General features: G+C 35.5%; 1 protein-coding gene across 3 annotated transcripts in view; it reads right to left on the reverse strand.

The window, feature by feature from the left end:
* The window catches only part of Awh (LIM/homeobox protein arrowhead), a 105,721-nt gene that overhangs the window by 20,384 nt on the left and 63,978 nt on the right, over positions 1 to 21,359 (reverse strand). For all 3 annotated transcript variants that reach the window (XM_074173920.1, XM_074173925.1, XM_074173913.1), the window contains exon 2: positions 9,674 to 9,855. In XM_074173920.1, coding sequence (XP_074030021.1) covers positions 9,674 to 9,855 — 182 coding nt within the window. The remainder of the gene's footprint in view (positions 1 to 9,673; positions 9,856 to 21,359) is intronic.

The raw sequence follows: 21,359 nt of genomic DNA on the forward strand, positions 1-21,359 counted from the left end.
ATAAGTTTAAGAATCTCTTGGTATACCTTGGTATACCTCCTGTTTCTTGAGTACTGCACATTGCTCACTCATTCAAAATTTCGATAACTTGTGACAGCGCATTACTTAATCGCTTTATCGTTTGTGTTATCAAACGTTATTTTTTCGCCGCGGAGGGTCTGTATATCGAAAATAGACAAGTCATCATGTTCTGCAAAGCCGCGGTATGGGTTTCAAATACCTCAAGATCTGATGTCTGATACAAACGGCTTTTGTTTTACAAGTTACATAAAGTATTTGAGCACGATTATACAATGGAAAAGAAATACACATCATCATACAAATAACGAATATAAATCAACTGTACGTATATTTCTTACGAGATGCTCATGATTTTCAATTTTTTTTCTGCTAGGTTGATGTAGGTTTTTTTGAAAAACTTTTCACAATCATATCGAACCGATATGAGAACAATATAAAGTTGTCTTTAATATGAGGTCGCTTGAAAAATGGCAGTAAAATAGGCAATTTCTGAAGAACAATCCACAAGAAGAGGAAAAATATTTTGGTTCGAGAACCTTATTATAGTGAAATAACATGGACAATTTTCATTTACTTTTTTCCAGCACAAAATCGGATGGACTGATGATATTTAACTAGATTTTTCATCACTTCAGAGGAATCGGGCAGTGACATTTTGTCGTTCGCTCCAACTTAGAAAGAGGAATAAAATACTCTGAAAGAATTTCGATTTCCAATTATTACTGGGTAGGTATATTCGAGACTGGCTTGAACGTTTGAAGTTCATTTCTTTAGATTTGTTTACTGCCAGTCTTCAAGCATAGCCCACTGACTAATAAGAAAATGTATCACTCAGAAAAAAGGAAGAATCATATCGCCAAACATGGGTACTGAAATTGTAAACAATTGAAAATATATTCCGATTGCTCGTGAGCCTACGAAAAAAGGTTACACAGTTTTGGTTTGAAATTTGATTTGTTTAGAATCGAAGACATAAGCCATTATAACTTTCTTCAACCACATTGATATCTTAAAAATAGCACAGAATCCAATTTTGAAAATGATATTGAAAAAATAGACGATTTTTGACGGATCAACTATATCAAGAGACTAATGTACTTAAAGGAAGATCATTATATAGTTAAATTTAGCTCATTTAACTTATACATACAACACTAAGAACTAGACCAGTTGCGAATTTAAATATTAAAATACCACTCTACAAGAGGAGTCATACACAAGGAGTCGTGTTCTATTATGGTCCAAAACTATACAACCTACTCCCAGTAGAATTGAAAACAATTAAAAAATTATTAAAATCAAATATGCCTTCAAGAGATTTATGATCGAAAAGTCAAAAAAACGACATATATTGAAAAAAATTCTTACATTAAATAATGGTTCCTATACCGTCTGTATTTATTTTATACATTCATATACTTATGAGAACATTTTTTTCAACAATTATATTACCAAATATTATGTCTCAATAATGTCATATGGATTCTATTCCATAAATTGTACGTACAATTTCTTTTACAATACAGGGTGGGCCATCGAAACTTTGACATGGAGGTTTTGGGTACTAATCTTGCAAATCCTAAAAAAACGCTCAGACAAGTCGATTTTTATTGGGAGGGGGACAAATTTTTCCCCATTTACAGCGTCGTTACTTCAACCCCGGAGCAGAAGGGTGAACAACCCTTGGAATTTTAATAGGGAACTGGGGGCGAGTTGCACATCGTTTGAAAGATCTTGAAATTTTCTGAACAACAGTGTACATTTTTTTAATTTGGACGAACCATATTGAATTTAGAGTTGAAGTTATTTACTTTATTGCTCAAAATGGGCGCCTCCAGCTTGAATTCAATAATAGAGATTCATTCATTTGTGATTCGTTGCCGTTAATCTTAGAGTGATGCAGGAGGAGTACAGTAAATTCTGCTTTTCAAATGACCCCTCAGAAAGAAATCTAACGGCGAAAGGTTTGGTGATCGTGGTGGCCATTCGATAGTGCCCCGCCTCCCAATCCAGTGATTCGGAAAAGTCTGATCTAAATACTGCCGAACAGGCAGAGCATAGTACGGAGGAGTCCTATTGTGTTGAAATATTAACAGATCCTCCCGATAGTTGTGGTCATTTTCAATAATATCAGTGAGAAGGGGATTAATAGTATCTACCAGAAGCTCCAGATACATTTGTTCAGTTAAATTGTCTTCTAAAAACAATAGGCCAACAATACGGTCACCAAAATTCCAGCCCATACATTTCGTTTTTGTGGACGTTCAGTATGCACTTCATGAAAAATGTGAGGATTTGAATTAGCCCAATAGCGACAATTATGGCGATTAACTGTGCCATATAAAAAAAGAACATTCATCACTGAAGCAAATGTTGAAAACAAAATGTGGAGTTTCCACCGCTCGTTCACTAACCAACTCGCAAAATTGCAAGCCTCGATCGAAATCATCTTCATTCAGTTCTTGCGTTAATTTAATCTTGTTAGAATTCATTTTGTGAGTTTTTAAAATACGCCGAATGCTAGTTCGTGACACCCCGGAAACAAATGCTAACTTTCTTGTGCTCAAAGTATGGTCAAGCTCAACATGGCCCAGAATTGCCACTTGTGTCGCCTCATTTGTAACTGGTGGTTCTATTTGCCGTTTTTTATTTGCTACAGATCCAGTTGCGCGAAATTTTGCAATTAAATGGAAAACATAGTGTCGCGACACATTCATCCCCTGTTGTTGATTGAACAGTTCAGCAGCTCTCGCAGCACAACGTCTATTTCCATAGTATAGTTCAATCAACTCAACCCTCTCTGCAGTTGTGTAAACCATTGTTTCTTCAGCAACACTTTACGGCACTCACTACTAGTGATAATGTAGATATCACTTTTAACATAAAAATGAGAATTAATATTACTGGAGTTTTTTCCCTACACCAAATCGTTACCAAGTGATCATCTTCAAAGGGGAAAATTAAAACTATAAACTAATGTGAAGCTAACCCTATTTATGCTACATAGGTATCCCATACAGCTAAACTATCCAGGTGTACCACCCATACAGATATACCAACCTAAATTAATTTTACAAATTTGCCTTATCTATTATTTTACAATATATGTTTATATAAAACAATTTTCAGCTTTTATAAAAATTAATTTTACAATATTGCCTATCTAAATTTATTTTTGCAATGTGTCCTTATGTAGTAATTATTTCAACAAGCTATATAGTATGCTCTTTGGTATAGGTCCGTCATCGTTATTCATAATATTATTGTGTTTACTTATTTCTACACTCTCATAGGCATCTAGTTGCCTGTTGTTGTTAACTTGTCTAAATAATCTTAATGAACTGAAATCTATGGAATGGTTTTGTTGCAAAATATGATGGGCGACTGCTGATTTTTCAGGTCTTCCATATTTTAAGTGTGCTATGTGTTCCTCATATCTTACTTCAATAGATCTTTTTGTCTGTACATAATATTTTGCATCGCAGTCCTTACATTCAATTTCGTAAATTCCAGACTTTTCCGAATTCTCAACTTTGTCTTTTGGACTTCCCAAAACGCTCTGTAGTGTATGACTTGTTTTAAAAACCACCTTCATACCTAGTTCCTTGAAAATCTTTCCAAAGTTCCTCGTATATTGGTGGTATGGAATTGAGATGTATTTATCTTGGTTTTTGTCCTTTCTGAAAGTCGAGATTTCGTTCATTCTTAACCTAAACTTCTTCTTCCTTATTATGTCCTCTACAATTACCCTCAAGAAACCGTTAGTGGCTGATATTTCCTGTATTGTACGTCTTTCTTTTGTGAACCTATCATGTGTTAGAGGGAAAGTCAAAAGACAATGCACTAAAAAATTCAACCCAGCACGTTTGTGCTATCCACAGTGATGTGAACTGTCAGGAATATACCTGTACCTGTAAGGACACATTGCAAAAATAAATTTAGATAGGCAATATTGTGAAATTAATTTTTATATGGCTGAAAATTGTTTAATTTAAACAAAATGAACTTATATTGTAAAATAATAGATTAGGCAAATTTGTAAAATTAATTTAGGTTGGTATACCAGTATGGGTGGTCCATCTGGATGGTTTACCTGTATGGGATACCTATATAGCATAAATAGGGTTAGCTTCTCATTAGTTTCTAGTTTTAATCTTCCTCTTTGAAGATGATCACTTGGTGATCGAAACACGTATCGAGGTGTTAAAAATAACGATTTGGTGTTGGGAAAAAACTCCAGTAATATTCATTACTACACCAAAGGTTCCAAACAGTGCATCATAAGTATGAAAATGAGAAATAGAAATAGGATTTTTAACCATTTCTCAATTGTAATAGTCCTCTCATCATGGAAGAACCAAAAAAATTAACAAAAGAATGGCGTAAGAAACAAATGAAAGAGTTCCAAATACATTCCAACTGAGCAGTTTCGTACAACAATTTGTTGCTATTAACAATATAGAAAAAGTTAATTATCGGAAAGAACTCTTTTAAATACGTCCAAATTTAAAAACGATGTGCGACTCGCCCCCTATTCCCTATTAAAATTCCAAGGGTTGTTCACCCCTCTGCTCCGTGGTTGAAGTGACGACGCCATGTCAAGTTTTCGATGGCCCACCCTGTATTGTGTAGCAATCCTGTAAATGATATCTGAATCAATTCCACAAACGAATGTTTGGAATACAAACGGAATGGAGAAAAGTGTTTTTTCTATAATTCAGCGTTCATATAAAAGTATTTGTTTCGAAAATATTTTTCTTTCGTGTGATCTAATGTTTATATGAAAATAGCTGTTTCGAGAAGGCTTTTTGTTTGTGTCTGAAAGTTACATCTTCGCATCATCTACACATATTTGTATAAAGTTAATTTTTGAGATTGATTGCTTCCTTCTCTTGGAAGTTTCCCCATTTTTTTGTACCAAGATGGAGTAGTAGGAAGTCCTAAACTTTCTTTCCCAAAAAATTATTCACCCCCAAAAATATAAACCTTTTAATTTGATTATGAAAATAAATTTGATTCGATTTGATTATCTTGAGAATATTTATTCAGTGAGACCCTGGACATAAGATAGAAGACTGGGTGGTCATCCGAAGCTCATGGCAAAACTACTGAATATATTCATCAGGGAAGCTTCCTGTGATCCCAAGTAATTACCCAGCAATCTCCATGTATCTTTTAATGAGAGTTCTAATTCCATCGATTTACAGCCTCTCACTCGACATCCCTGTCCGAAACAGGTAGAGAACGTGTTGGTAGCGCCGGAGTGTCATCAACTTCGCAGCATAACATTAAACTTCAATTTGGAATGTTTTAAAGGCATGTTTTCCACCACCAGTAGCTCGTAAAGAATGTTTACCGTTTCAATTCAGTATTTGGTAATTGTTTAATTAACATTTTACATTTTTGGTAGGCGTTTATTGATTTTAATTACTCGGTCTCGGATCATTCGGGACGAGTACGTTTTTCTCAGGATGTTTGTTTCTCGAATGTGGTTTGTAAGACGAAAACAAAGACTTAGTGATTTCCATTTGCATACTAGATAATGTACTGAAACGAAAAAAATAGCAAAATCTTGGTAACCACTATCTGTTTCATCCAGTAGCGGTTGAAACTTTTGGCATTTTTGGTCCTGAGTTCTACCTCTTTTTTGAGCTTTGCTATTCACCCTGGTAGTGCTGCTTCGGTCTTTGGAACTCTTCCTCCTTCACATAATTTTGATGAGATCATTGCCCTTATTTCAGAACGGAACTAAAATCTCTTCGAAACAAGCCGAGATATGTGTATGTTCATCAGTCTCTTATCAAAGTTAATTCGCGAGTGATTGATCCACCTTCTTCTTTTTCAGTGCGGTCAATGGACTTAGGTCATTCTTGACCCCCAAATATGAGTTGCAGTCCTCGTGGTTCTGTTTCTCTTTCAGTGGAAGAGCTTCATGAAGCAAGAGCCTAATCGATTCCTCTACGAAACCTACGAAAGATCGATTGCAACTTGAGAAATGGTTCTTATTCAGATTATGTGAAACATGTTCTTCCTTACGAATCAGTAGAGAGTTGTCCTGAAAATCTTGAGAAGAAAATTGGGTTAGATAATTTAGAAAACACTTGCTATATGAATAGCATTTTACAAGTGTTGTTCATGACGAATAATTTCAAGAACGAGGTTTTAGCGATGGACGAGAACGAGAAGTTTCCTACTTATTCACCAAACTCAAACACCTGTTCATGCAGCTGCAGTTTCGTAAGAATGTATCATCTTTCCCACCATCCGATTTCCTGGCGTCTATGAAGTCCACTAGATACTCGTTAGGACAAGAGGATTGTTCCGAATTCTTGGGGTTCTTGTTGAATACTCTTCGTATGTGAATTTCTGGAACTTTAACTAGCGTTTCCTAATATGATTAGTAACCAGTCCGTGCAAAGCTTATTGTTAAATCATCTGAAAATAGAAATTTTAACAATAACGATCGTTATTGTTTCAAGCTCAGTGAAAATATATTTTCAACTTTTTAGTTCAATGTTCTTTGAAAGCGTGTTCTTTAATTTTTTAAACTGTATTCATTTTTTACACGCTTTATATTAGCTTCACCTGTATGCATGTATGTATTTATGTATGTATGTGTGTATGTATATTTGTTTGCATGTATCTTTGTTTGTAACTCTCAAGCTCGGAATATGCATTGACAGAATTATCGGCATTATTGCTTGATCTATTCGCGGGCAGATGGCGCTGTACGTAACCTCATTGATATTTCTTGATCTATTCGCGGTCTGATGGCCCTGTACGTAAATATCAATTATTGCTTGATATATTTGCGGGCAGATGGCGCTGTATGTAACTATCAATTGTTGCTTCAGCTCTTCGCGGGCAGATAACGCTATACGTTACCTCCTTGATAGGTTGCAGTCGTACCCAACCACGTACATCGCGGTGTACTTTTTCTCATATTGGTCTCACAGCATTCAATTTTTGATGTCAGTTGCTTCAACTGCAAGTGCGGTTTATATGACCGCAAGTCGACCACAAAAATGTGGTTGGGTCAACCGCGAAGTGCAGTCAACGTGACCACAATGTTGTGGTTGCCTCAACTGCAAATATGTGGTCCGTGTTGCTTGCTTACAAGCAAGCAAACATACATACATACATACAAGTGAAGCTAATATAAAGCGTGTAAAAAAATCACATTCCTTCTAGATACTTGAATAAACGAAAATCCATGAAAAAAACATTTTTCCGTGATTATTCTATTAGATATACTTTAGTTATACTAGATACTGAATACTGGATATTTCTATAGAGATTTACAAGGAAATGCTACGAAGTGAGGTTGATATAGCTGAGGCTCTGAAGATATCAAAGAACGTGTTGGTAGATACCGTGCATAAATATTTGGGTATGCGAAGATCTGTTTAAAGTAGATGATGCGCGAGCTCACATCGATCAAAAACAACAATAAATTAATGATTATGAGCAGCTGTTTCAACATAAAAATCCGAAATAATGCGTCGATATGTGACACCAGAATCGAAACGATCGTCATCTGAGTAGAATGCACGTGATGAAGCAACTCCAAAGCGTACAAAGTCGCAACAGGCAGCAACAAGGTTATGATGGTATCAGTATTTTTAAACGCGCATGGTATAATATTCATCGACTATCATGGAACGGCGTTATAATCCAACGCCGTTCGTGCTACTAGCCAGGAGAGTAGTTGTTTTCTGATAGGCGTCAGTACATTCAACCTACTGTGTAGGTATATCCGAGACTGGCTCGAACGTTTAAAGTTCATTTCTTTAGATTTGTTCACTGCCTGTCTTCAAGCATAGCCCACTGACTAATAAGAAAGTTTTTCTTCCTTATTCAGAGGAATCGGGCAAATTTCGGATATGCAGTTGGTTAGTATCTCGTCCATTAGATGGAGTGACATATTGTTGTTCCCTTCAACTAAGGAATGGGAATGAAATACTCTGAAATAATTTCGATTTTCAATTATGGAATATCATTGACTTTAGGTCGATGATGGCCACTATCTTGTACTAACGAGTGGCTAATGAGCCCGAAACCGGTCTGCAAGTGTGCCCGTTTCAAATTTGAAGGTCGACTCTTTCAGTTGTATTGCCAATTGCATATGCAATTGGCAACGCCGTTCATGGTATTAGCCAGTGGAGTAGTTGTTTTCTGATAGGCGTCAGTCCATTCAACCTTCTGTGTAGGTATAACCGAGACTGGTTTGAACGTTTAAAGTTAATTTCTTTAGATTTGTTTACTGCCTGTCTTCAAGCATAGCTCACTGACTAATGAGACCGTATATTGAAGTCTATTTCACGTAAATATTGTAAGCTACAAATAGCTAGAATTTCAATTCCTTAATTGTTCCTTGTATCCCTTATCTTGAAAATCACCCGTTATTATGACCTTTCCTACCTATGTTAATCCAAACCTCTGTATATCCCTGCAATGACGAATCTAACCCCCTTCTCTAACTTCCGATGTGAAACATTACATTTTGTATTCATTACGTTTCAAACCTTGTAAAGAGTACAGCAAGAATTAAATCTTGGCTTGTCTACAGTACATCTTGCCAATTATTTTTCTTATCCTATCTTTTCACAAGAGTTATTGTAATTCTTGTGTGCATTAAGCATTCATATTCCACGATAAAATAATCGTGGGTCAAAACAGTGCCATTTGAAGGCAAAGTAAGTTTTATCAAGACAATGCGCCATGTCACCAATCAATGAAAACGATGGCAAAATTGCATAAATTGGGCTTCGAATTGCTTTCCCATCTACCCTATTTTCCAGATCTGGCCCCCAGTAACTTTTTCCTGTTCTCAGACCTGAGAAGAACGCTCGCTGAAAAAAAAAATCAGCGCCGATGAAGAGGTCATCTTCGAAAGTGAGTCCTATTTCGAAATTAAAAATAAATCGTACTATATTGTCCGCTTTAATGGGGAATGTTCCTCCTGACGAAAATCAAGTAGTTTTCATAAAAGAGCTCTAAAACAACGCATTTTAAACTTATCATTTCAACATTTTTTTTAAAAAATTTATTTAAATACTTAAAAAAGAGGAATGAAATAATGCATTCAACATTTAAAGGGATTCGTTTCTATTTCACCATTTGGCAACATCGGTTATAGCTAATAAAGGACAATGAATCTGTTACCTGTATGAGACAAACAAAGATGGCATATTTCAGAGGCGTGCTGTTCTGTTTACTTATGTTCCTAGTTCCGAGACATTCTGTGACATATGACATTTTGTGCACCTAACCTATCTTCTTTCTTCTTCTAGCATACTACTAACCTGAACTCCGATCTAGCATTCTAGGCGCTGTTGCCAATATGTGAATTAGAAACAAATCCCTTTAAAAATTAAAACCCAACATTTGAAACATCAATTTGAATACTTTTCGAAGTGAATTTGAAAAACTCATGAATTAAACTCAACTTTATTTTGTTCAAACTTGCATTTGCTGTAATAACCCAAATTGAGGAACATTCCCCATTGTTGTATCGCCCTCGAAGTCTACTATATTGACTATTAAAATTGAATTTATTCAGTAAACGTACTGTTCAGCTCGATGTTATGATCATTCAGTTGAAAATATTATTTTTCTACTCCTGTCACTAAGTTCATGAAATATTGCTTACTTGGCGTAATCTGTTTTGCAGTATATTGCTCTGTCCCGGATGAAACAAGATGGCTGCCTGTCGAGCTGTAGTTGACATATCGAACACCTCAAACACCTGGCGTGCCAGCTCCTACCAGAAACTTCTAGGAGGAACTTGTCGCTGATGGGATCTCCGCACGCCGAACATATCCTGTATTCAGTCTGTAAATTAAAGAAGAATGTGTTAATTGAGTCAAAGAAGAAAATGTATTCAAATAAAATGATTGCACATATGCTCTGGTCGAAGGATCTTTCAATAATTTTTAGTTTCAATAATAATTTTCGTTTTTTGGGAAAGAAAGTTTTCGGTTTTCTACTACTCCATCTTGATACAAAAAAGTGTTGAGAGAATCTTCCAAAGAAAGGAAGGAAGTAATCAATTTGAAAATAAGTAACTCTATACATGGATGTATAGATCATGCAAAGAAGTAACTTTCAGACACAAACTGAAAGAAAGTCCTCCTGAAACAGCTACTTCCATATAAACATTGAATTACACGAAAGAAACAAATTCTTTCGAAACAAATACTTCGATATGAACACTGAATTATACAGAAGATACTTTTCTCTACTCAGTTTGTATTTCAAACATTCGTTGTGGAATATAAATCAGATATCATTCACATGAGTTCTACTTTGAATGAATGGTAATAAATTGCACTTACATGGAACACTGTCACCCTCACTGGTATACAACGATGTTTCGCCTTAAGACACTTGCTCCAAGGCTCTTCAGTATCAAATTGGATAACATTATAGAAAATACACACAATTCATTCATTAATCACTCCTAAAAATATAACCCCTTCAATTCAAATTTTCCTTTATTTTTTCGTCAATATTTTCATCAGACAGGATTTGATCAGGAGTAGAAGAGGTAAAGAGCATTCTTATAGTAACTAGTGAAGAAACAATTGATCGTAGAGACTTGTAATAAAAAATTGTGAAACAATCGATGAAGCATTTGTCAATTTTCGGGATATGAAGGAAAACTCCTGTTTTCAAACTTCATAACGTGTGTATTTCCGGCATGTTTAAAAACAGCCACTGTTATTCCTTTGCACAAAGGAGGCGACACTAATAATCCTGCTAACTTTAGGCCTATTTCCTATGCTACCTACCCTTGCTAAAATCATAGAAAAACTTGTTAAACAAAGAATTATGATCTTCGTGAATAAGCATGATATTATTAGTAGCAGTCAGTTTGGGTTTTAGAGTTTGAAAAACACGGAAGATACTATGTTTCATCCACTGGAAAATGTTTATCTCAATTGAAATAATCGTGAAATAGCAGCGGCAGTTTTTTGCGATCTTTCAAAAGCTTTCAATTGCGTGGATCATGAAATTCTGCTGCAAAAACTAGAACTGTATGTCTTTAGAGATATATCTTTAAAATGGTTCAGATCATACCTGTCAGAACGTACTAAAGAGTTAAACTCCCGAACAACATATCCCATCTCCAGACAGTTACTTGTGGTGTTCCACAAGGGTAGGTTCTAGGTCCAATTCTCTTCTTGTTATATATTAACGAAACAGCCCGCATTGAAATAATTGCAGAAATAACCCAATTCGCTGATTACACTACATTATTTTGGCATTGCAAGAATGAAAGGGAACTGCATGATTTGATCAGCAATGATATAAAAATAAAAGACTGTTGTGATGCCAATCTCTTGTCATTTGATATCTCAAAAACTAGCATCATCACCCTCAAGTGCTCCACAGTGGATATTTACTTGGGCACTCAATTAAAAGAAAACAAAATATCAGCAAAATTTCTAGGATTGATAAAAATTTGGATTTTGAAGGTCAAATAAATAACCTATGCGAAAAAATTTCACCAGGATGCTTTGCAATCAGAGTATCAGCTAACGAATTGGGCACTAATATGGCAAAAATGTGTATTTTGCTCTCATTGTTTCCCATCTGAGATACGGTATCTGTTTTTGGGGAACGGGTTACCAATACATGTTTGATAGGGTGTTTGTACTACAAAAAAGAGGAGTTAGAAATATGTGTAGAGTTAGATTCAGGGATTTCTTTCGACATTTATTCAGAAAGCATAAAATCTTGACCTTGCCTTGCATACTTATATTGGAAATGATATGTCTGATGCAAAAAAATATGGGACAGAAATTTTCATTTCACCACAACGAAATACCAGAAATAAGCTCAATATAGGTTTACCGATTCCAATATCATCAAAAATTGAGAGGTCTTTCATATATGATGGACAAAACATGTTTAACCATTTCTTAATTGAGGATTAACATGTACCACTAAATTTAGAATGCCTGTAAAAAAGCTTCTGATTTCAAAAACCTATTATTTTTTGAACGAGTTCTATTCAGATAGAAATTTGAATTATATAAACAATTAATCTTTATTATTGTGTTCAGTACCTACTGGTATTTGAACCATGTGACTTTTTTAACTTTTTGTTTGATGTTTACATTTAGCTCTGAACTGTTTAGTTGAAAATATTTACGAAGTAGATAGGTACTTACTTTTATTTTCTATGCATTTTCTTTAATATTTTTATGCTTTATAGTTTTTATTTTATTGGATTGGATAATTTTGGAAACACTTGCTACATGAATAGCATTATACAAGTATTGTTCATGATGAAGAATTTCAAGAAAGAAGTTTTAATGATGAACGAGAACGGGAATGTTTCCTACTTATTCATCAAACTCAAACAACTCTTCATGCAGCCGCAGTTTCGTAAGAAGGTATCGTCTTTCCCTCCAACCGATTTCCTGGAGTCTTTGAAGTCCACTAGATACTCGTTAGGACAACAAGAGGATTGTTCCGAATTCTTGGGGTTCTTGTTGAATACTCTTCGTGAGCAAAACAATAGCAAAATCAATACTCCTGACCGCTCTGGACTGAATGATTCCGTATAACCCATCTCGTCTCGTGTTTATAAATCTTTTGCTGGAAAAATTCTCACTGGTTTACTTTGTGGTAAATGTTCAAGAAGTACCGAAAACTTATGTGAATTTCTGGAACTTCATCTAGCTTTTCCTAATACGACTAATAACCAGTCCGTGCAAAGCTTATTGTTAAATCATCTGCAAATGGAATTTTTAACAGGTGATGATCGACTGTATTGTCAAACATGCGCCAAACTAACTGACTGTTATAAGGAAACAAGTATAGCTGAGGCTCCAGTCAATCTAATAATAACACTGATGATTTTCAAACAAGACTCAACCTCTAACGGAAGCAAGAAACTCTTTGGAAGGTTCGAAATAGATGAACATTTCAACCTAGCAGACCACTATTATAATATTCATGCAGTCATTGTTCACTGTGGTTCTGGCGTTGAATTTGGTCATTATTACGCCTTGGTCAAAGAAGAAACGGACTGGTTTAAGTTTGACGATAGTCGTGTCACGAAGTGTTCTGGTGATGCATTGAATTCATTGGACCCTCTGGAGACACCCTACATTTTGTTATATAAGAGAGAGGACATTGTTGGATCAAGATCTTCAGATGATGTGGTGCTGCAGGTTTTTCCGGGTTTTCCTGCAGCTGAAAAAGCAAATGCGCCACTGGAATCAATGAAGTCGCCCCGGAGAGCCAATTAATTTTTATTGTTGTTTTTATTTTATTTTCAACGTTGTTTCATTAATATATGTTTAAATGCTTAAAAAAAAATTATATTCTTATATTTACATTTATGTGTTTCATGAGAATATTCATTATTATTATTATTATTTATTTCAATATGTAGCATATATATTACTTTCTGACTACTTTCTCACCCCAACATTCTGAAATCACCAAATGTTCTCAAGTACTACTTTTAATTTGTTTAACTTATATTATCTAAAATAATAATACTTTAATAATGATATTTTATCTTCGACAATACCTTTTAAGATGTGTATCTTATATTTCTAAGAAAAGTAACATTTTGTCAATGAGATTTCATCTTCGACAATTAAGTACATTTTGATTTGATTTGATATTACATTTGAAAAAAAAATTTTTCACACCAAAAAGTACTTCGGAAATGTTTTCATAGAAACAAGAAATTTTTGACAGGAAAAAAGTTACGGCAACTTTTCGAAAATGCACATTTTCGAAAAACATCAGATAACCAAGTTTCAACAATGATGCAGTGTTGTGACAGATGTATAAAATACGAAGCCATCTGCAAATAGTGAATGATAAAATTCCAAGTTCTTTGTCAAGTCATCAATGAACATTGTTGATAGCATAGGTTCTCAAGATTCGAACCCTGCGATAGTCCATTTAACGAAAAATATGGAGAGGAAGAAAACCCGTATGTATTTTCAACTATTTGTCGGTAATGTACATTACATAACATTTAAAGGATAAATTTGTGGAAATTTCGATAAACTTCTGATAACTAGTTATCACTATATCTGAAATTAAGCTCTGTTACGCCAGCGACGCAAAGTAAGGAAATTGCATTTACGAAATGCCAAAATTAGGTACTTTAGGTAACGAAGTGAAAAATTAGGTGCTCTTTAACTTACACCGCAACTCAATACTCAAAGTGGCGTTGCAAGCTTCGTGTAATGCTAGCAACGTAAAGAAAATAATAATGAAATAATGAATGTTAAGGAAATACTTTTAGGTGCTAATTAAGTGCTAAACGGTGAGGATCGTGAAATTTTCTAAATTAATAAACAAAAGCTTCTAATTTCACTAAACAACAGATCTAAGAATCAGGTCTTTCGAAAATGAGGACGAATGCTCAATCAGGTATAAAATAAGGGTGGTAATAAGGTGCTAATTAGGTGCTTGCAAAAAATTAAGATAAAAACACCTTGATTAGGCGGAAAAAATTTCGGGATACCTGATTTGAGAAAAAAATCAACAATATACAATAAAATCTTGAAATGCTCGTAAACTCATACATAGACAATCAAAATAAAGTGCTAATTAGGTGCTCACTAGATATTCATAGTAAACCTAGATTCTATAATGCCTATGGGGCTCATGGATCTGAAAACCACCATGACTGAGTTCTTATAATAGTACGTTTCTCAATAAATAATGGCAAGAAAATTAAGTGCTAATTAGGTGCTCATTAGATATTCACAGTAAACCTTGTTTCTATAATTGCTATGGGACTCATGGACCTGAAAACCAACATGACTGACCACCTTATTTAGTGAGGAACGTACTATGAGAACTCCGTCCATCGGTCATGGTGGTTTTTAGATTCATAAGCCTCATAGGCATTATGGAATCTAGGTTTACTATTATTTATCTAGTGAGCACCTAATTATCACTTTATTCTCTTGCCCTTATTTAGTGAGGAACGTACTATAAGAACTCCGTCCATCAGTCATGGTGGTTTTTAGATTCATAAGCCTCATAGGCATTATGGAATCTAGGTTTACTATAAATATCTAGTGAGCACCTAATTAGCACTTTATTCTCATGCCCTTATTTATTGAGGAACGTACTGTAAGAACTCAGTGCATCATTCATAGTGGTTTTCAGATCCATAAGCCCCATAGGCATTATGGAATCTAGGTTTACTATTATTTATCTAGTGAGCACCTAATTACCACTTTATTCTCTTGCCTTATTTAGTGAGGAACGTACTATAAGAACTCCGTCCATCAGTCATGGTGGTTTTTAGATTCATAAGCCTCATAGGCATTATGGAATCTAGGTTTACTATTATTTATCTAGTGAGCACCTAATTACCACTTTATTCTCTTGCCCTTATTTAGTGAGGAACGTACTATAAGAACTCCGTCCATCAGTCATGATTGTTTTTAGATTCATAAGCCTCATAGGCATTATGGAATTTAGGTTTACTATAAATATCTAGTGAGCACCTAACTGGAATTTTATTCTCTTGCCCTCATTTTTTGAGAAACGTACTATAGGAACTCAGTACACCAGTCATGGTGGTTTTCAGGTCCCAAAGCAATTATGGAATCTAGGTTTACTATAAATATCTAGTGACCACCTAATTAGCACTTTATTCTTATACCCTTATTTATTGAGGAACGTACTGTAAGAACTCAGTCCATCATTCATAGTGGTTTTCAGATCCATAAGCCCCATAGGCATTATGGAATCTAGGTTTACTATTATTTATCTAGTGAGCACCTAATTACCACTTTATTGTCTTGCCCTTATTTAGTGAGGAACGTACTATAAGAACTCCGTCCATCAGTCATGGTGGTTTTTAGATTCATAAGCCTCATAGGCATTATGGAATCTAGGTTTACTATAAATATCTAGTGAGCACCTAACTAGAATTTCATTCTCTTGCCCTCATTCATTGAGGAACGTACTAGAGGAACTCAGTACACCAGTCATGGTGGTTTTCAGGTCCCAAAGCAATTATGGAATCTAGGTTTACTATAAATATCTAGTGACCACCTAATTAGCACTTTATTCTCATACCCTTATTTATTGAGGAACGTACTGTAAGAACTCAGTCCATCATTCATAGTGGTTTTCAGATCCATAAGCCCCATAGGCATTATGGAATCTAGGTTTACTATTATTTATCTAGTGAGCACCTAATTACCACTTTATTCTCTTGCCCTTATTTAGTGAGGAACGTACTATAAGAACTTCGTCCATCAGTTATGGTGGTTTTTAGATTCATAAGCCTCATAGGCATTATGGAATCTAGGTTTACTATTATTTATCTAGTGAGCACCTAACTAGAACTTTATTCACTTGCCCGCATTCATTGAGGAACGTTCTATAGGAACTCAGTACATCAGTCATGGTGGTTTTCAGGTCCCAAAGCAATTATGGAATCTAGGTTTACTATAAATATCTAGTGAGCACCTAATTAGCACTTTATTCTCATGCCCTTATTCATTGAGGAACGTACTGTAAGAACTCAATCCATCATTCAGAGTGGTTTTCAGATCCATAAGCCCTATAGGCATTATGGAATCTAGGTTTACTATTACTTATCTAGTCAGCACCTAATTAGAATTTTATTCTCTTGCCCTTATTTATTGAGGAACGTACTATGAAAACTGAGTACATCAGTCATGGTGGTTTTCACGTCCATGAGCCCCATAAGCATTATAGAATTTAGGTTTACTATGAATATCTAGTGAGCACCGATTTAGCACTTCATTTTGATTGTCTATGTATGAATTCACGAGACTTTATTATATATTGTTAATTTTTTTCTCAAGTCAGGTATCCCAAATTTTTTTTCGCTTATTCACGGTCGTTTTCATCTCAATTTCTTGCAAGCACCTAATTAGCAACTCATTACCACGCTTAGTTTATACCTGATGGAGCATTTGTCCTCGTTTTCGAAAGATCTGATTTTTAGATCTGTTGTTTAGCGAAATTGGAAGCTTTTGTTTATTAATTAGACAATTTTACGATCGTCACCATTTAGCACTTAATTAGCACCTAATAGTGTTTCTTTAATATTCATTATTTTATTATTATTTTCATTGCGTTGCTAGCATTACATAATACTAGCAACGCAACTTTGAATATTGAGTTGCGGTGTAAGTTACAGAGCACCTCATTTTTGACTTCGGTACCTAAAAAGTACCTAATTGTGAGATTTTCAAAATGTGATTTCCGTACTTTGCGTCGCTGGCGTAACAGAGCTCTGAAATTAAAATGTTAATTTCAGTTTCCAGAGGCGTTTCACCCATTAGAAGGCTCGGCCTCCCGCCCCGCCACTGACGAGGTGACGGGTCACTTCGTGGGCGGCGAAACATCCATAATATCTTACCTTTGTACAAGTACCGAATATATTTCTTTGCATCATCCACACTCGATCAAATTCTCATTGTGTTCGACGCAATGATTGATACTTTTGGTCCGTTATCCAAATATTTGAACGGGTGATACTATCGAATCGAAAACGAAGATAATAGCCCGGAGAGCAATCATTCATTCTGTCATTGGTTGTGTATCATGTTGGTACATTGCCGTCTTACAAGATTCATTTAGCACCATTAACCGCTTTATGATTCGATTTCAAGGCAAAACACGCTATTATGTAGCGGTTTGCTTTCTCTAGGCCGAAATATTCGTTACAAAATAGCTGTTTAATTTTAATCTGGTATTCACCTACAAAAACTCTTGTACAGATCTACTACAACCAGTTTCTCGGAACAAAGACTAACGTTATCATATCCTCCACTTGAGTTGCAAGAACTATTACTGGTAATATTCAAAAGTGACAGATCACCTGGCCTCGAAGGTGTTTCTAGAATATGAGGTGTCTTTTGTATCGGGTGGCGAAAATTTCATTGGACACTATTGCTATAACTGTCGTCATTCAAATCAATAATGAATTTATTTCCACCATTAATTTGGAAATGTTCAATCTCCATATAATCTTTTTCAACTAAAATTACTCTTTTAATCCTTTTCTGCCAGTCTTCTGCCCATCCTTTACTTTCTCCGCATTGCACAATGATTACCTGCGATCCTTTGTTTGCAGGCATGTTAGGCGTACACATCTCGAACCAACGGTCCACTCTTTCGTAACTGTGTCGTGAGTGTCATACCAAGTTTCGTCCAAGAAAATTTGCCGTTGTTCTTGTCTATAATTAGTTTTTTATTCTGAAGAGTTTTGTCACAGCAACTCACCTTCTGGTCGGAAGTATTCAATTTCTTCTTTATGATTTCAGTTGTAGGAATCTCATTGATTTTGTAACAGTCGTATATTGTTTTTTATTAGATTGTTTTATTAGATGAACATCTAAAGGTTTTGGTATTCCTGTATCACATCGCGTCTTGCGTTCATAACGTTTATTATTGACTATTTTACTCTTTGTGTTTCAATATTCAAATGCATCCGAATCTTATTCACTGGTATCTCTTTTTCACATTGTTCTCCATCGCTATTGGAATCACTACACTGGAAAAAGTCTGCGTTGTTATCACACTCGTTATTACTATTAGTATTCAAAGAAAGTTATTTTTTGTGGAGGAAAAATCAGTTTTTTATCGACCTTTTTTGGGTATTTGTTACCTTCCACAATCATTTACATTTCGGAGGCCAAAATCTGCCTCCGTCTTCAGAAATGGACAAAAAAAATTTAATATATTCGCAGTTATGACTTTTCAGTCAATCATAAAACTCGGTTAGTTAAAATTATCCAATTCGAACCGCCAATTCTTCAGTCCACGTGGACTAATTTGTAGTGGCATTATTCCTTTGTATTGGTTTTTTTGGCCTTCGAGTTCGCCGATAGCTTTAAGATTACTATATCGGTTACTTCGACTATACCAGGTGTTCCTACCAAGCATGTTCTTAAGATGATCATTCGTTCTCCACTCTTCGCGATTTAAGACTTTAACCAAACATGTGGTCCCAGAACGTGTTTAATGTTCATTTCTCCACATATTTCGAAATTTATGTTTTGCCAGATCTAATGGATGATCGTGTTCGACAACTGCTCCAGATCCCATTCAGCAAACACAGTCGTTGCCAACGGTTGCTCACCTTCAGTTACTGAGTCAGTTGAATTTTCTACGGCTGTACGACGCAAAATTCATCAAGTTGTGGTCTGCGAAAGGCTGAGTTCTTGTGAGCGACGCGAAATCGACTGCCTCGGATTCTTCTGCACACTATCGCTAGTTGCACACACACCGATCTTGGACGGCCAGTATAAAATCGGCCGATTAAAATCGGCCGATATTTTACTGGTAGCGGGTGCTTGCACACTCACCGGATTTTTATCGGTCAAACAATCAGTTGCTCTGTTGTCGTAATTAGCACGCAGTACCAAAACGAAGTTGATGCGTAGTAACTACAATTTCACCGAGCATTCGAGACTGGAATGGTCGGTAAAAAACCGGTGAGTATGCAAGAGTGTATTTAGTCATGTACGCCACTACTTCCCGGTACTGCCGGCGATACAGTGGCAGTGGACGGCTGCTCACCGGTATTTTACCGGCGACAATCACCGGTCGGCGTTTGAGCCAGGTCCCGTTCCCACATGTGGTTCACTATTGGAATTTGGACGACCGGTACAAAGTCGGCCGTCCAAAATCGATGTGTGTGCAACTAGCGTATCGCAGACAGCGGCTATGTTTTCGGCAGATCTTGTGTTTTGTCGACGTACTGGTGTTGGTCGATCATTTGCACGTGTTGTAAGTGATATATTCGTCTATGGTTATTGATGGAAAAGTGAAGACTTCTATTAGGAGATCAGAACATCAAAAGTGGAAGACAAGCCTTTATGGAAGGTTGGTCCACTGGTTTGAAACTTCCAGTTGGAAAAGGTCGTCGTCTTATCATCACTCAATAGGCAGCAGTGAAGGATTCGTGGAAGATGGATTGATGGTGTTTGAATCGAAGAAAAATGGGGATTATCATAAAAAAATGGATGCCACAATATTCAAAGAATGGTTTAAAAACATACTTGTAAAACTTCCGCAGGGATCCGTAATAGTAATGGATAACGCAAGTTACCACAGTAGACGAGTCGAGAAGCTGCCGACGTCGTGTTGGAAGAAAGCAGATATTAAAAGCAGATGTTAAAAGCTGAGCTCCCCAACTTGGCTAAACGTCATAAGTCAAAATTCGTTAGGTATGTCACCGATGAGATGGCGAAGACTAAAGGAATGTCGGTTCTTTGGTTGCCGCCTTATCACTGTGAATTGGATCCAATAGAGTTGGTTTGGGCTCAAGTTAAAGAATTCATCGCAAAGAATAATAAGACCTTCAAGTTCTGTGAAGTGAAGAAATACCTATACAGTGCTCTGGAAACAGTCGACCAAAAATCTTGGGAAAAATGTATCCACAAAACAATCAGAATCGAAGCAAATGTTGGAGCTGGATGATCGCATAGACTCATTATCAGAAAAAGTTATTTCAGTTGTCATCAATCCTAACGAAACTGATTCATCTAGTGAAGAATCACTCAACGAATCCTTGTAGACTTTTTTCAGATTAAAATTATCGCAATGTCTTATTCGAAATCAGTATTCCCATTAAATCTATAAAATTGTTTCTGAATCAACTATAAAATCCAATAATGAATATGAATCTTCATTTCCAAACCAACAAGAATATATAAAGTGTATCTCTCAGTGCAGCCACATTTTTCTACTTCCTGAAAATGTCAAAGTCGAAGCCGAAACGTCGAACAACGCAAAATTTTGAACGCGGTTCAACTCGAAATCAGATGTTCAAATTTCTAACCGCGGAAATCTATTCTATTTATATACTTATCTGGTGATGTTTCGAATACTTTATCCATCTTCATTATCATACCGACGATCAGTTTGATATTATCAGTGTCATTGATATTAATAATATCAAATGTATTTACATCAAAAGACGAATCATAACAAGAAATTATAATGTTTTGATTTAAATAGGTTGGATAAAGAAAATGGATAGAGTCTTTAAAACGTCACCAGATGATACATATTTCTTTTATTATGCAAAATTTTTTAAATTCAAGTTAATGACAAATTTGATTTTTCTTCCAAAAAGCTTATTTATCAAATGCAGAAACGTTTTGCCGTTTCTACATTTGTATTCATTTGTAAATGATCTGTGAATGATTATTTTATAGATCTGTAGAAGGTAACAATTCTAAATAATAAAAAACTATTTCAAATATAAATTGTTCTTCCCAAAATAAAATATTCAAACAGAATTAGTTTTCACCATATTCTAATTATATAAGATTTTGTATGATGAGAAG

The sequence above is a fragment of the Leptinotarsa decemlineata genome, unplaced genomic scaffold (genome assembly GCF_025532065.1).
Source record: "Leptinotarsa decemlineata unplaced genomic scaffold, Ldec_3_MD MMD2_P_RNA_scaffold_12, whole genome shotgun sequence".
Lineage (NCBI taxonomy): Eukaryota > Metazoa > Arthropoda > Insecta > Coleoptera > Chrysomelidae > Leptinotarsa > Leptinotarsa decemlineata.